The 17,284-nt window shown below is 45.1% G+C and overlaps 1 protein-coding gene across 4 annotated transcripts in view; it reads left to right on the top strand.

Moving 5' to 3' along the window:
• TTC28 (tetratricopeptide repeat domain 28) overlaps positions 1 to 17,284 on the top strand; it is a 652,388-nt gene that overhangs the window by 451,174 nt on the left and 183,930 nt on the right. For all 4 annotated transcript variants that reach the window (XM_056529536.1, XM_056529528.1, XM_056529545.1 and 1 more), the window contains 4 exons: positions 652 to 1,993; positions 9,127 to 9,650; positions 11,619 to 11,728; positions 14,636 to 14,765. In XM_056529536.1, coding sequence (XP_056385511.1) covers positions 652 to 1,993; positions 9,127 to 9,650; positions 11,619 to 11,728; positions 14,636 to 14,765 — 2,106 coding nt within the window. The remainder of the gene's footprint in view (positions 1 to 651; positions 1,994 to 9,126; positions 9,651 to 11,618; positions 11,729 to 14,635; positions 14,766 to 17,284) is intronic.

The following is a 17,284-nucleotide window of genomic DNA, read 5'->3' as shown; positions in this document are numbered from 1 at the left end:
CAGCGAAAAATCCACATAACTGGATTTCAATATTTGCATAAACCAGTGGAAATGCTTTTTTATTTTGTCTTTAAGATATAGTTAGGGGTAAAGGAGGTTGAGTATTTATGGTTTACCCATAAATGAACTCTTCTGAAAAGCAGTGCACAAATGATATCTCCTAGTGACCCAGATATCTTATCTATTTATAAAGCAGTATAATGCCATTAGCACTATGCAGCGTAAGGCTCACATTATTAAACAGCTATTTACTGAAATGATAATTATCTGTTTAGATTAATAAGAAAGACAACGTATTGTCAGATTAATAAAGCCCATTTCATAAAATGCTCTTCGGTTTTTGTTGCACATGAATGCTCTCTTGCAGGAGTTCCCACATGACAGACAATACTGTGCAGGCATGAGTATGTTAAATAAATAAGAAGTGTGAATTTGATATATCTTCGGATTGAAATATAGAAAAAAAAAAAAAAAGCATCTAGATGAAGCCGACCGGAGTAAGACAAATGGTTCTTTCAGAATGTGTTTCAAGGGAGCCATAAAAGAATCATTTACACATTTTTCTTGCATATAAAAACTGTGTCACGTATGATTTCTCTTGTAATTAAATATGCTATGTTAATATCAATGTTTTGTTACTTTGCATTGCAGGAATAATTCATCAGATGAAAGGAGACTTTGAAACTGCACTGAAATTACATAAAACTCACCTTTCAATCGCCCAGGAATTAAATGACTATGCTGCCCAGGGAAGGGCATATGGCAACATGGGGAATGCTTACAATGCCCTTGGGATGTATGACCAAGCTGTTAAGTATCATCGTCAAGAGCTTCAGATATCAATGGAGGTCAATGACAGAGCTTCACAAGCATCCACTCATGGGAATCTGGCAGTGGCATATCAGGCTTTAGGTGCTCATGACAGAGCTTTACAACACTACCAAAACCATCTGAACATTGCCCGGGAGCTAAGAGATATTCAAAGTGAAGCTCGAGCACTAGGAAATCTTGGCAACTTTCATTGTTCACGGGGTGAATACATGCAGGCTGTACCCTTCTATGAACAGTACTTGAGACTATCGCCAGAGTTACAGGATATGGAGGGAGAAGGAAAGGTTTGCCACAACCTTGGTTATGCCCACTATTGTCTAGGGAATTACCAGGAAGCTGTTAAATACTATGAACAAGATCTGGCCTTAGCAAAAGATCTCCATGACAAGCTAAGCCAAGCCAAGGCGTATTGCAACTTGGGCCTCGCTTTTAAGTCACTGATGAACTATAATAAAGCAGAGGAGTGCCAGAAATACCTTTTGTCTTTGGCACAATCTCTGAATAATTCCCAGGCAAAGTTCAGAGCTCTTGGGAACCTAGGTGATATTTTTGTTGCTAAGAAAGATATAAATGGTGCAATAAAATTTTATGAACAGCAGTTGAGCTTGGCCCATCAAGTGAAAGACAGACGGCTGGAGGCTAGCGCCTTTGCTGCTTTAGGCAGTGCTTACAGAATGATACAGAAGTATGACAAGGCACTGGGATATCACACACAAGAACTTGAGGTCTTTCAGGAATTAAATGAGTTACTTGGAGAATGTAGGGCTCACGGTCACCTTGCTGCAGTGTATATGTCCTTAGAGAAGTATACTATGGCCTTCAAGTGCTATGAGGAACAGCTTGAACTTGGGCAAAAGCTAAAGGATCCTGCAATTGAAGCTCAGGTATATGGAAATATGGGCATCACCAAGATGAATATGAACGTGATGGAGGAGGCCATTGGCTATTTTGAGCAGCAGTTAGCAATGTTACAGCAATTGAGTGGAAATGACTCCATACTAGACAGAGGCCGAGCATATGGGAATCTGGGCGATTGTTATGATGCACTTGGAGACTATGAAGAAGCAATAAAATATTATGAAAAGTATTTATCTGTAGCTCAAAGCTTAAACCGCCTCCAAGATCAATCCAAAGCATACAGAGGACTTGGAAATGGACACAGGTGAGAAAATAGTGAAATATTTATGTTCTAGTGTGTATAATAATTTTGTTCATGTAAGGTCTCATGCACGTATAGATGTCTCTGGCATCTTTGCTGCCCCTCCATGTGTCACTTTTTTATTGAACTTTGTATTACAGAGCTGTTGTCCCCTAGAAGCAGGGTTGGAATGGCCCATTATAGTATCAGCGGATCCTCCAATGGGCCCAAACAGTGACACAATAATGTATCTGTCACGATGCCGGCTGGCAGGTAGTGGATCCTCTGTGCCAGAGAGGGATTGGCGTGGACCGTGCTAGTGGACCGGTTCTAAGTCACTACTGGTTTTCACCAGAGCCCGCCGCAAAGCGGGATGGTCTTGCTGCGGCGGTAGTGACCAGGTCGTATCCACTAGCAACGGCTCACCTCTCAGGCTGCTGAAGATAGGCGCGGTACAAGGGAGTAGACAGAAGCAAGGTCGGACGTAGCAGAAGGTCGGGGCAGGCAGCAAGGATCGTAGTCAGGGGCAACGGCAGGAGGTCTGGAACACAGGCTAGGAACACACAAGGAAACGCTTTCACTGGCACAATGGCAACAAGATCCGGCAAGGAAGTGCACAGGTGAAGACACTAATTGGAATCACTGCGCCAATCAGCGGCGCAGTGGCCCTTTAAATCGCAAAGACCCGGCGCGCGCGCCCTAGGGAGCGGGGCCGCGCGCGCCGGGACAGGACCGAGGGAGAGCGAGTCAGGTACGGGAGCCGGGGTGCGCATCGCGAGCGGGCGCTACCCGCATCGCGAATCGCATCCCGGCTGGAAGCGGAATCGCAGCTCCCCGGGTCAGTGGATCTGACCGGAGCGCTGCAGCGGGGAGAGTGTAGCGAGCGCTCCGGGGAGGAGCGGGGACCCGGAGCGCTCGGCGTAACAGTACCCCCCCCCTTGGGTCTCCCCCTCTTCTTAGAGCCTGAGAACCTGAGGAGCAGACTTTTGTCTAGGATGTTGTCCTCAGGTTCCCAGGATCTCTCTTCAGGACCACAACCCTCCCAGTCCACTAAAAAAAAAGTTTTCCCTCTGACCTTTTTAGAGGCTAAGATCTCTTTGACAGAGAAGATGTCCGAGGAGCCGGAAACAGGAGTGGGAGGAACAGATTTGGGAGAAAAACGGTTGAGGATGAGTGGTTTAAGAAGAGAGACGTGAAAGGCATTAGGGATCCGAAGAGAAGGAGGAAGAAGAAGTTTGTAAGAGACAGGATTAATTTGACACAAAACTTTGAAAGGACCAAGATAGCGTGGTCCCAACTTGTAGCTAGGGACACGGAAGCGGACATATTTAGCGGAGAGCCATACCTTGTCTCCAGGGGAAAAAACGGGAGGAGCTCTTCTTTTCTTATCTGCGAACTTCTTCATGCGTGATGAAGCCTGTAAGAGAGAATTTTGGGTCTCTCTCCATATGATGGAAAGGTCACGAGAAATTTCATCCACAGCGGGTAGACCAGAGGGCAAGGGGGTAGGGAGGGGGGGAAGAGGGTGACGGCCGTACACCACGAAAAATGGGGATTTGGAGGAAGATTCAGAGACTCTGAAGTTATACGAGAATTCGGCCCATGGAAGGAGATCTGCCCAGTCATCCTGGCGGGAGGAAACAAAATGTCGCAAATAATCACCCAAGACCTGGTTAATTCTTTCTACTTGTCCATTGGACTGGGGATGATATGCAGAAGAAAAATTTAATTTAATCTTGAGTTGTTTACAGAGAGCCCTCCAGAATTTAGACACGAATTGGACACCTCTATCCGAGACGATCTGCGTAGGCAACCCGTGAAGACGAAAAATGTGTACAAAAAATTGTTTAGCCAACTGAGGCGCTGAAGGAAGACCAGGAAGAGGGATGAAATGTGCCATTTTGTAGAATCGATCAACGACCACCCAAATAACAGTGTTGCCACGGGAAGGGGGTAAATCAGTAATAAAATCCATACCAATCAGAGACCAAGGCTGTTCGGGGACAGGCAGGGGATGAAGAAAACCAGCGGGCTTCTGGCGAGGAGTCTTATCCCGGGCACAGATAGTGCAGGCTCGCACAAAGTCCACAACATCCGTCTCCAGAGTCGGCCACCAATAGAAGCGGGAGATGAGTTGCAGAGATTTCTTGATGCCCACATGACCTGCGAGATGGGAGGAGTGACCCCATTTGAGGATTCCGAGGCGTTGGCGTGGAGAAACAAAGGTCTTTCCTGGAGGAGTTTGCCTGATGAAGGCAGGAGAAGTGGAGATCAGGCAGTCAGGTGGAATGATGTGTTGCGGAGAGAGTTCAACTTCTGAGGCATCCGAGGAACGAGAGAGAGCATCGGCCCTAATGTTCTTATCGGCAGGACGAAAGTGAATCTCAAAATTAAACCGGGCAAAGAACAGAGACCACCGGGCCTGGCGAGGATTCAGCCGTTGGGCAGACTGGAGGTAGGAGAGGTTCTTGTGGTCGGTGTAAATAATAACTGGAAATCTTGATCCCTCCAGCAGATGCCTCCATTCCTCAAGTGCTAATTTAATGGCTAGAAGCTCTCGATCCCCGATGGAGTAGTTCCTCTCCGCCGGAGAGAAGGTCCTAGAAAAAAACCCACAAGTGACGGCATGCCCGGAAGAATTTTTCTGTAGAAGAACAGCTCCAGCTCCCACTGAGGAGGCATCAACCTCCAGTAGGAAGGGTTTGGAAGGGTCAGGTCTGGAGAGCACGGGAGCCGAAGAAAAGGCAGACTTGAGTCGTTTAAAGGCGTCTTCCGCTTGAGGAGGCCAGGACTTGGGATCGGCATTTTTTTTGGTTAAAGCCACGATAGGAGCCACAAGGGTAGAAAAATGTGGAATAAATTGCCTGTAATAATTGGCGAACCCCAAAAAGCGTTGGATAGCACGGAGTCCGGAGGGGCGTGGCCAATCTAAGACGGCAGAGAGTTTGTCTGGATCCATTTGTAGTCCCTGGCCAGAGACCAAATATCCTAGAAAAGGAAGAGATTGGCATTCAAACAGACATTTCTCAATTTTAGCATAGAGTTGATTGTCACGAAGTCTCTGAAGAACCATACGGACATGCTGGCGGTGTTCTTCTAGATTGGCCGAAAAAATTAGGATATCATCCAGATATACAACAACACAGGAGTATAACAGATCACGAAAAATTTCATTAACAAAGTCTTGGAAGACAGCAGGGGCGTTGCACAGGCCAAAGGGCATGACCAGATACTCAAAGTGTCCATCTCTGGTGTTAAATGTTGTTTTCCACTCATCCCCCTCTCTGATGCGGATGAGGTTATAGGCGCCTCTTAAGTCCAATTTAGTAAAGATGTGGGCACCTTGGAGGCGATCAAAGAGTTCAGAGATGAGGGGTAGGGGGTAGCGGTTCTTAACCGTGATTTTATTAAGACCGCGGTAGTCAATGCAAGGACGTAGGGAGCCATCTTTTTTGGACACAAAGAAAAATCCGGCTCCGGCAGGAGAGGAGGATTTACGGATAAAGCCCTTTTTTAAATTTTCCTGGACGTATTCAGACATGGCAAGAGTCTCTGGGGCAGAGAGAGGATAAATTCTGCCCCGGGGTGGAGTAGTGCCCGGGAGGAGGTCGATAGGACAATCATAAGGCCTGTGAGGAGGTAGAGTCTCCGCTTGTTTTTTGCAGAAAACATCCGCGAAGTCCATATAGGCCTTAGGGAGACCGGTTACTGGAGGAACCACAGAGTCACGGCAAGGGTTACTGGGAACCGGTTTTAGACAGTCCTTGGAACAAGAGGGCCCCCAACTCTTGATCTCCCCAGTGGACCAATCCAGGGTTGGGGAATGAAGTTGAAGCCAGGGAAGTCCAAGGAGAATTTCCGAGGTGCAATTGGGGAGGACCAAAAGTTCAATCCTCTCGTGATGAGATCCGATGCTCATTAGAAGGGGCTCCGTGCGGAAACGTATGGTACAGTCCAATCTTTCATTGTTTACACAATTGATGTAAAGGGGTCTGGCGAGACTGGTCACTGGGATGTTGAACCTGTTGACGAGAGAGGCCAAAATAAAATTTCCTGCAGATCCAGAGTCCAAGAAGGCCACAGTAGAGAAGGAGAAGGCAGAGGCAGACATCCGCACAGGCACAGTAAGACGTGGAGAAGCAGAGTAGACATCAAGGATTGTCTCACCTTTGTGCGGAGTCAGCGTACGTCTTTCCAGGCGGGGAGGACGGATAGGACAATCCCTCAGGAAGTGTTCGGTACTAGCACAGTACAGGCAGAGGTTCTCCATGCGGCGTCGTGTCCTCTCTTGAGGTGTCAGGCGAGACCGGTCGACCTGCATAGCCTCCACGGCGGGAGGCACAGGAACAGATTGCAGGGGACCAGAGGAGAGAGGAGCCGAGGAGAAGAAACGCCTCGTGCGAACAGAGTCCATATCTTGGCGGAGCTCCTGACGCCTTTCGGAAAAACGCATGTCAATGCGAGTGGCTAGGTGAATAAGTTCATGAAGATTAGCAGGCATTTCTCGTGCGGCCAGAACATCTTTAATGTTGCTGGATAGGCCTTTTTTAAAGGTCGCGCAGAGGGCCTCATTGTTCCAGGATAATTCTGAAGCAAGAGTACGGAATTGTACGGCATACTCGCCAACGGAAGAATTACCCTGGACCAGGTTCAACAGGGCAGTCTCAGCAGAAGAGGCTCGGGCAGGTTCCTCAAAGACACTTCGGATTTCCGAGAAGAAGGAGTGTACGGAGGCAGTGACGGGGTCATTGCGGTCCCAGAGCGGTGTGGCCCAAGACAGGGCTTTTCCAGACAGAAGGCTGACTACGAAAGCCACCTTAGACCTTTCAGTGGGAAACAGGTCCGACATCATCTCCAGATGCAGGGAACATTGGGAAAGAAAGCCACGGCAAAACTTAGAGTCCCCATCAAATTTATCCGGCAAGGATAGGCGTAGACCAGGAGCGGCCACTCGCTGCGGAGGAGGTGCAGGAGCTGGCGGAGGAGATGACTGCTGAAGCTGTGGTAGTAACTGCTGTAGCATAACGGTCAGTTGAGACAGCTGTTGGCCTTGTTGCGCTATCTGTTGTGACTGCTGGGCGACCACCGTGGTGAGGTCAGCGACAACTGGCAGAGGAACTTCAGCGGGATCCATGGCCGGATCTACTGTCACGATGCCGGCTGGCAGGTAGTGGATCCTCTGTGCCAGAGAGGGATTGGCGTGGACCGTGCTAGTGGACCGGTTCTAAGTCACTACTGGTTTTCACCAGAGCCCGCCGCAAAGCGGGATGGTCTTGCTGCGGCGGTAGTGACCAGGTCGTATCCACTAGCAACGGCTCACCTCTCAGGCTGCTGAAGATAGGCGCGGTACAAGGGAGTAGACAGAAGCAAGGTCGGACGTAGCAGAAGGTCGGGGCAGGCAGCAAGGATCGTAGTCAGGGGCAACGGCAGGAGGTCTGGAACACAGGCTAGGAACACACAAGGAAACGCTTTCACTGGCACAATGGCAACAAGATCCGGCAAGGAAGTGCACAGGTGAAGACACTAATTGGAATCACTGCGCCAATCAGCGGCGCAGTGGCCCTTTAAATCGCAAAGACCCGGCGCGCGCGCGCCCTAGGGAGCGGGGCCGCGCGCGCCGGGACAGGACCGAGGGAGAGCGAGTCAGGTACGGGAGCCGGGGTGCGCATCGCGAGCGGGCGCTACCCGCATCGCGAATCGCATCCCGGCTGGAAGCGGAATCGCAGCGCCCCGGGTCAGTGGATCTGACCGGAGCGCTGCAGCGGGGAGAGTGTAGCGAGCGCTCCGGGGAGGAGCGGGGACCCGGAGCGCTCGGCGTAACAGTATCCCTAATATAGGGTCACAAGGCAGCATGAGAAAACCACAAGCTCACTTACCACTGTCATCTATTGCTCATTCTGAACAGCTATGCCATTTCAGGTTGGTCATAGTTGTATCTTTGGCCAATAATAGGGCTCCTAGTCTTTGTTGTGGTCTGCTAGCACATGATCTTTCCCAATAAGCAAAGAGTGAGATCTTTGAATCAGGGCTGGTGGACCAACCGATGACTCGATGCCTTATTCCTGGTCAAAGTTAGAACTGTGAATATTAAAAGATGCACAGCCATTCAGAGTGAATCATAAATCAATGTGATGAAGGAACCTTTCAGTGTTTAAATGCTGCTAATGGTTGGGGCAGCACAAAACTAGTGACAGGTTTCCTTTAAAACCAGTCAGCTAATATCCTTTTAAACTGCATATAAAACCTGTGTGCTCAATGATAACTTTAAAACATATTTATAAAAAGTAGGTTGGACCCCTCAGCATAATATCCTTTGGTGGGCCTAAGTCCAATGCTGCTTGCCTAGAAGAATATCTGATACACACAAGGCAGGCCTGAGTCCCTTCGTCTCCATACTATGCAGCCCCAGGGAACTTTACAAGCTACTCTATAGCCTCCTACAGGCTTTGTAATCTGCATGAGACTTTACATTGAAACAAGCATTTGAAGTATTTAAAGTGCACCATGTCCTAGAAACGAGTCAAAAGTTTTGATTGGTCGGGGTCTAAATGTTCAGATCCCCACTGATCATTAGAATGGGCAGGAAGAGAAACATGCGGCTGACCAAGACAATCCTATAGACATAGATTGTAAGTTTGTCTAGTTAGTGTGCTCTTTTCCCAGCTCATTCTAGGGAGCGGTCGGTGTCTGAACACTCAGACCATGACCGATCAAAACTTTTGATATCTCTCTACAACATGTCAAGAGTTTTCTTTAAGTGACAGTGCCCATTTAAAGGGTTTTTTCCCAGGATATAAAGTGATGACATATAATGTGGATATGTCACCACTTTATGATCGATAGGCTTTCAACCTCTGAAACCCAATAATGATGGGGAGGCGGTACTAGTTTATTACTTGGGACAGGGGGAGTAGAGTTTTTGGGAAAGTATTTGGGAAAGTTCAGAACTCCACCAGTTTTAAAATAAATGATAGCTATCTCAGCAAGATACCATCGCTTTGTAAGATGGGAAAACCCTTTAATAACTTCACAGACCTGCAGTTTATAAGTATACAGTATATAGAAACTTAAAAGTGAGCAATGTTTATTTCCTATAAACTCGTATTGGCTCAAGTTGAAGTCTTAAGATACGTTTTCCCATTTTGTATTTACTCTAGGTCCATGGGGAGTTTACAGCAGTCACTCGTATGCTTTGAAAAGAGACTTGTGGTTGCTCATGAACTTGGGGAAACATCAAACAAAGCCCAGGCCTATGGTGAACTGGGTAACTTGCACAGTCAGCTAGGAAATTATGAGCAAGCAATATCCTGTCTAGAACGTCAATTAAATATTGCCAGAGAAATGAAAGACCAGATACTGGAAAGTGATGCTGCCTGTGGTCTGGGTGGGGTGTATCAGCAGATGGGAGAATTTGATACAGCATTACAGTACCATCAGCTGGACTTACAGATAGCAGAAGAAACCAACAATCCATCTTGCCAAGCTCGGGCTTACGGAAATCTGGGACTGACCTATGAATCGCTGGGTAACTTTGAGAGAGCTGTGGTTTATCAAGAACAGCACCTTAGCATTGCAGCAGAAATGAATGACTTGGTAGCAAAAACATTAGCTTACAGTAGCTTAGGAAGGACTCATCACGCATTACAGAACTATTCTCAAGCCGTAATGTACTTACAAGAAGGTAAGATAAATCGTTTTCAGAATGTTCACAATGTGATGGTTCAATATATTTTAAGCAGAAATGCAGTTGTCTTTGAAATTAAATGTGAATCACCCACTATAGGCATTTACTCTAGTCTTGGCTTCTTAGATGTTTTACTAGTGCTTCAGTATGACATAACGATGAATGGCAACTCCAGCATAGCTCTTATTGATGAGAGATGAGAATCTGGAATAGGCTGTCATCAACCTCCCATCTCATCAGTGGCCCAGGCTTCTGCTCAGCCTTTCTTCCATGCTTTACACTGCTGATTTACTTGTTTAGCTTGGTTGTTGAATATTAGCACATCATCACCAGGAAGTGATCATTTCCATGATCTCACCAATGCTGTCAGGAAACAAAGCCATTCTGTTTACATCCAAAGGCTGAAAGCTTTTTGCATCCTGCTTATAAAGGTGAACTTGCCACTTTATGGAAAACCTGTGTTACTATTACCTGTCCATGTGCCTGTGAATATGATCATGAAGGATTTTAAGCTCCTACATGTAATTATTGAATATTTACATTCACTGACTGCAAACAGAGATCGTTAAAGCTAGTAGAAAGAAAAGGGGTGCTACTTATGTCCAACTCAATCACAAAGTATCCAAATAACAACATATTAAAGAAATGTGTTCATACCAACACTTTATGAGAAAATAGAGAATGAGACTTTATTGCTCATAAATATTTACAAAAAAGAACAATCAAATTAATACAATTAAAGCCAAACAGTATTAAAGGGAATGCTATAATTCAGTAACCACACTGTAGGCGCAAAACAATGACAAAAATAACATTGGTCACCCCCAAAGGATTAAAATACAAATAAGATACTGATCGTGGCTGTAATATGTACATGATATTGCAGGGGCTATGAGGGGAAATGATTAAAGTCAATATAAAAGTAAATATAACAAGTGAAGAGAGTCAAAAGATCGCCCTCACCACTGTAGCTCAAGTCCTTTATTGGGGCATATGAAGCAGATACAGAAGATATAGATGCGGGGGCGCCTCCATGGAGGCGCCCCCGCATCTATATCTTCTCTACCTGCTTCATATGCCCCAATAAAGGACTTGAGCTACAGTGGTGAGTGCGATCTTCTGACTCTCTTCACTTGTTATATTTGCCATTGACTTGGATTGGATCTGCACCTCCACGCTCATTCATTAGTGCTCACTCCCACTCATGCACATGTCCACTGAAGTTTTACTTACCTGAAGTGAAGTGCCCGACTTCTGTTTCTACTTTGTGATTCAATATAAAAGTAAGTTAAAGAAATAGCCCATATTACCAAGATTGATTTAAAATAGTCCATATAGAAGGTACAACCACCGATCCCAATTAAAGCTTTCATGCCTGAGGGGTTTGGTATTTGTAATGTGGAAAATTGTATGCTCACTTTACTGCTGCAGTCCTATATTTTTTACTTAATTGTCCATTTATTAATTCATTAATTAATTTCCATTATTTATTCTTTTGACACATCTGTATATGTTAGGATTTTCTTTGAATAAACACATATTGAGCCAACTGTGCCTTATGCAGACCATCTTTATCATCACTAAAATATACCATAACATTCCAAATACCTTGCTCTTCTTGCCTTTTGAATCCATCGACAGAATCCTGTTTTCTGTTTACAGCAGCCCGTGGCCCATTCAGATTGTAATAGATATATTTGTCATATTAAGCTTAATGGCGCACATAAGCAGTGTGAATAGGGCCTAACACTTCAGAAGGGCCTAATGCTTGAATATGGCTTAGACAAATATGTATGTGGACATAAAAAGAACATTTTCCTGTGAAGGACACCAGTGTTTATGCAAACATGGAAAATTGGCTCAGTGTTAGAAAGATGATCCCTTTATTAACCATCTTTAATGTGTCAATGAGGGAATGGTCCGGAGTACATACATTTACATTCTGCTTGTTTGTCTTACACATAGGCTTGAGGTTAGCAGAACAGCTGGCCCGCAGAGAGGATGAAGCAAAAATTAGACATCGCCTTGGACTTTCGCTTTGGGCAAGTGGGAACTTGGAAGAAGCTCAACACCAGGTCAGAGCTTGTATCAGTCATGAATACACTAGGGAGAAATGTGGATATGATTACCTTGTGTGGTGTAGACACATGGTCGAAAGAGAATATTATTCCGTGCCGCAAAACTGAAACAATCGTGATCTGTTTTTTTACATCTTCATACCTTATAATGCTATTGACCTGGAACCACCATATAAAAAATCTACACTTTGTTTAGAGCCTATATCTATTTGCTACAAGGTCATCAATTTTCTGAGTAAACTAATAATACATACATTGTTTTTGTTCCCACTTGTTTTACTATGTTCACCTATCTAGTGTACCTTTTTTTATTACGATGTTCATGCCTCCCAATATCTCAATGCAAAGCTTTATGAAGCTATCTCACAGATGGAACACCAAGATTAAAGAAAGATTCAACACATTACTTATTGAAGGGTTTAAAGGGTTACTCCCCAGTGTCCACAAAATTCCACCTCACAACGGAACATTGAGTTCCTGGACACTGTGTGCGGGCTTCCGTATTCAGGCCCGCCCCCTTGTGACGTCACGGCCTGCCCTATCAATGAAAGTCTATGGGAAGGGGGCGCGACGGCCGTCATGCCCCCTCCCATACACTTGCATTGAGGGGGCGGGATGTGACATCATATGACGGGGCGGGACGTGACATCACATGACGGGGCATGACGTAACGAGGGGGCGGGCATGAACACGGAAGTCCGCACACAGCGTTCAGGAACCCTTTAAGATTTAGGATGAGTATTATGGCCAGGTGCAGCAGGGAGATCGCGGTGGTCCCCAGTGGCGGGCCCCCTGCGATCAGACATCTTTTCCCCTATCCTTTGGATACGGGATAAGATGTCTAGGGGTGGAGTACCCCTTTAAAGCTTCATAGCATTGAAAGGCAAATTTCTGTCATACACATATTTTTACAGTTGTTTCTCACTTTATGGAGCCATTGTAAACAAAACGTTACCTAAATAATGGAATAATTACTCTATTAAATCATTTTGTAGGCCTCCAAACTAAATACTCTGCGCATCTGAGTCCTGAGCTGTGTTTATTGTTCTTGTACGCAGTTGTGCACTTTCTTCAATTACAATTTGAGATCCTTAACCTATTAAATCTCAGAAAGCAATAAAACATTAATGATACAACAATAAATAATACATTCCATTCATATTAAGACAGTGGATCAAGTTATGAAGACATGTACCCAGCATTAATGAACCTGCTGATAGATGCACAAATATAGGGAGAAGAGTGCTACGAAGTAGTAATGACAGAGAATAAAGGAGAAGAAACTATAGCATTTGTATAGCATATTACTGCATAGAAATCTGTCATAGGTTTTACCTTCACTAACATGTCAGTACAAACAGGTAATGCAGGTGACACTGATGACAACGATACTTACCTGATCCTGTTCCGTGCTCCGGTTATTCTTTTTTGGTATCTTCTGTGGCGGGGCCGACTTGGAGCATGGGCAGACCTTTGTGATGTCAATGCTCCTGCTTCTCTGCTGGGTCCCGCTGCTAGCAAACAACAGTGGAAGCTCCTCCCATGCTCCAAGAAGCTCCATTCACAAAACTCCACCCATGTCATCCCCGGAACAGAAGATACCGAAGAAGATAGCAGTAGGACCGGAGTATGGAACAGGGTCAGGTAAGTATAGTTGTCATCAGTGTCACCTGTACTACCTGTCTGTACAGACAGGTTAGTGCATGTGAAACTGATTACAGATTTCCTTTAAAGGAAACATGTCAGCTTGCTCCCCCCGCACTAACCAGTGGTACTGCATGGGACGCTGATCATTTTGATGCTTACTGTGCCCGGATCCGCCCGGCCTGGCACAGGCGACATTAACTGGCACTCTGACGTCACCGCCGCCGACCGCAGCGCCGCCCGGCTCATCAATATTTCTCCCCTCCCTCCGTCTCTCTCTCTTCTCCCCACTCTGTAATGAAGAAAGAGAGGCGGAGGGAGGGGAGGAATATTGATGAGCTGGGTGGAGCTGCGGCCAGTTACCCCAGCTGTGCCAGTTAGCACTTAATTAGCATATGGGGAAAAAACGAAGATATCGACCAAACAGATTTACTATCTACCTGAGCTGCATCTAAGGCATCTCTATATCCAACCAGTACCCTGTTGTGTACTACTGGGGGGACAAGACCCCTGAAACAGCTTTCTATAGATTGGTGGATTTGTCTTTTTGGTTTGTAGATGTAGTTAATTTCTTTTGGTGGATGAGCGAATTTGCATACAGTGTGTTGGAGGAAACAGAAGGAGGACAAACAAACTCTGCGCAGATGTTGTCTTTGATCATACTCAAACCAGCGCCCCAGAACTTCAAGGCAACTTTGCTAACCACTGAGGCACAGTGCTGCCTACAACAGTGAGGAGGGTACACAGCACTGGGGTACTGTGTTCCCTTCATTTAGATGACAGGCAGGAGGTCTTAGGTAAAGGCCATCAACAATATAAGTCAGGAAACCCAACTCCATAAGTAATGCTGTGTTGTTGTTGCAAGGCTTATGTTATTTCTTCTGTGAACTAAAATATAGCATCAGCCATAAAAATTTAAGGATTCCTGCTTGTTTGACTAAAGCTCAAAATCTCAGTTGAACTTGTTTATGGAAAAAATGTCTATAAATAGAGTGTATATTTCTTTTAACATACTTACCTTCTACTGCAGTTGGCTCAGGTTTCAGAAATGTAGCATAATCAATATCCATAAAATGAAAACATACCGCACATTGTAAATAAATATACCACAGCATCTGCTCTTTCTTCAGCGGCGTGCATAATTCTACTTTAATTACAATGGTATGAAATGGCCAAAAGAGCATCAGTCCCCTTAGGAAGCTTGCATTTCAAGACAGGTTGTCAGATAGTTAATAAGTAAAGTGTTCTCTCTGGTTTCAGCTTTACAGAGCTTCAGCGTTATTTGAAACAATCCGACGGGAGGCGCAGCTCAACACCGATTACAAGCTCTCCCTCTTTGATCTGCAGACGTCATCATACCAGGCTCTGCAGCGGGTGCTCATCAGTCTCGGTAAGAACAACTGCAATCCTTGGTCACAGACAAGGGATGCTGTCATGGCACCTACCAGGGACCTGTCATACACAAATATTGCACTGTTGTCTTTACATCATCAACAAAAGTTCAACAAAAATAACAGGAAAAGTTAAAGGGTTACTCTGCCTCTAGACATCTTATCCCCTATCCTTTGGATAGGGGATACGATGTCTGATCACAGGGGTCCCCCGCAATCTCGGCTGCAGCACCCTAGACTTCCGGTGCATGGAGAAAACTTTGCTTTGTGCTGGATGACTGGCGATGGGGGGCGGAGGCTCATGACGTCACTCGTGACGTCACTGCCATGTCCTCTCAATGCAAGTCTATGAGAGGGGACGTGATAGCCATCATGCCCACTCCCATAGACTTATATCGAGAGGGCATGGCCGTGAAGTCACAAGCTTCCAGCACTGCACCTGACGATAAACGGACCCCCTCAATCAGACATCTTATGCGCTATCCTTTGGATAGGGGATAAGATGTCTAGGAGCGGAGTACCCCTTGAGTGACAAATCCTCAAAAATTGTCACTATAACACCCCTTGACCCAAACTTACTGTACTATATCCTAGACCACATTTGTACTTTTGGGTGTGAAATATGAACCCCTAAATGGAAGTTAATTTACTGTAAAAGTGACTTTTATCTTTTAGACATCTTAGAAGATTATGTGAGTCACTGGGACTTTTTTTTCACTAATATAGTGCAGAATAGACTATTAGAGAATAATGTTCTTTTATATGCCTCCTGCTTACCTGCTTTAGCTAATGTGGCATTTGTGGATTTCCTGCAACTTTTGATTGCAAATTCATACTAAAATGACTTGATAATGCTGCCTACATTTCCCATGAATCCTTTTGCTGTGACCTTTTGATTATTGTACCTGGTCATTGCATCAGGCTGCTGGTACTGGAGGTCACCCAGGTGAACTCATTAGATTCATAAGTGGATGGATCAGTTCACACTACTTGCAGTTTTGATGTGTTTTCTTATTCCAAGTGTATTGTTTAGATAAATATTGCCATAATGTAGAAGTGATTTGATCTATGATCACAATTGATGTGTTTTATGAAGATGTGAAGTCTTTAGGCTGTGTTCGCACATTGGATATTTACTAATTTTTGGCTGTATCAACTTTCATTTTCCAAAATCTATATATCCTACTATATATCCTAATCTCATAAAGGTAGCACATGAAGCTGGAAGAGGTTTAGATGGATCTGAGAGCTTGTAGGAGAGGAATTAGTAGATGATTATGTCATCTACTAGTTCACAGGAAGTTAGAACCCAGAACTGACATCCTGCACAAACACATGGACGCACTGGAAGATTTGGAGTGTCAGACTGGTGATCACATGACCAAGTTAATATGATAAAATGTGTAGATGCAGCTGTGATAGATTAAAACAAATGGTGCTTTATGACTAGTGATTGTGAGTTTACTGGAATGCATTGATTTCTATCACACAAAACCTATCAATATTTTTAATGAAGTGCCATCTAGTGGCGCTGTACTTATCTTAGTAACTAAAATATCTGAGCACCATCAAAGGGCTCAGTATAAAAAGCACCATAATCCGTACTTTCTGTATAAACTAGTTCATACTGCATACTGACGACCTAGACCAGTGTGATCCAACCATGGCCACAAGTTTACTGGAAATAAAAGAAGGATGATAAAATGCATTGTGCCCACACATGTATGACGTTTTAGCCCCCAATTTAGATGGACCTTTCTGAAGCAATCTTTATGGTCACTGTAGAAATAATTATTCTGAGAACATATGTAACATGTGACCAGAGCAGGGCCGACTTTAATTTTAATTGGACCCTGGGCAAGCAATTCCCCCCATCACCCCCCCCCCCCCCCCCCCACACACACACACACACACACACACAATCTCAATACCTCATCCCCACCTACCCCAACAAAAAAACATTTCCCCACATAAGGTAGACAGCATAGTTTCCACACATTAGGTTGCCAGCATAGTTCCCTCACATTAGTTATGCCGCAGTGTTACCCCCACATTAGGTAGACAACATAGTTTCCCCACATAAGGTTAGATAACACTCTACCCTCCCCACCCCCAACTGACTGACTGACACACACTAACAGACATACACTTACAGACACACTCACCTAGCCGTCTGTGGTTTCTTCTTTTCTGCGGCGGCCAGGACTGACGTTATGATGTTGCTGACGTCCTCCTGCGCGGGCCTGCGGAGGAACATCACTTGTGCGACGTCCCCCATCCAGTGGCGTTGCTAGGGTTGGTGTCACCCATTGCCCTGCCACCGCTTTATAATTGTTTTAGCCATATAACACTGTTGAAGATATATATTGAAATATTTCACTGCAGCTCTGATGGGACAATAATATGTGACTCGCAGGTCTTAGCGTCTGCTCTATAGTCTTTCCGCCATGATTTTTTCAAGCTAAAGTTTCCCTCTGCAGAACTTAACACTTAGATGGCATTGGCACCTAACTTTCTA

Source organism: Hyla sarda, chromosome 1, assembly GCF_029499605.1.
Source record: "Hyla sarda isolate aHylSar1 chromosome 1, aHylSar1.hap1, whole genome shotgun sequence".
Classification (NCBI taxonomy): Eukaryota; Metazoa; Chordata; class Amphibia; order Anura; family Hylidae; genus Hyla; species Hyla sarda.
The sequence above is the reverse complement of the archived record's forward strand: the minus strand, read 5'-3'. Positions and strand labels throughout refer to the sequence as shown.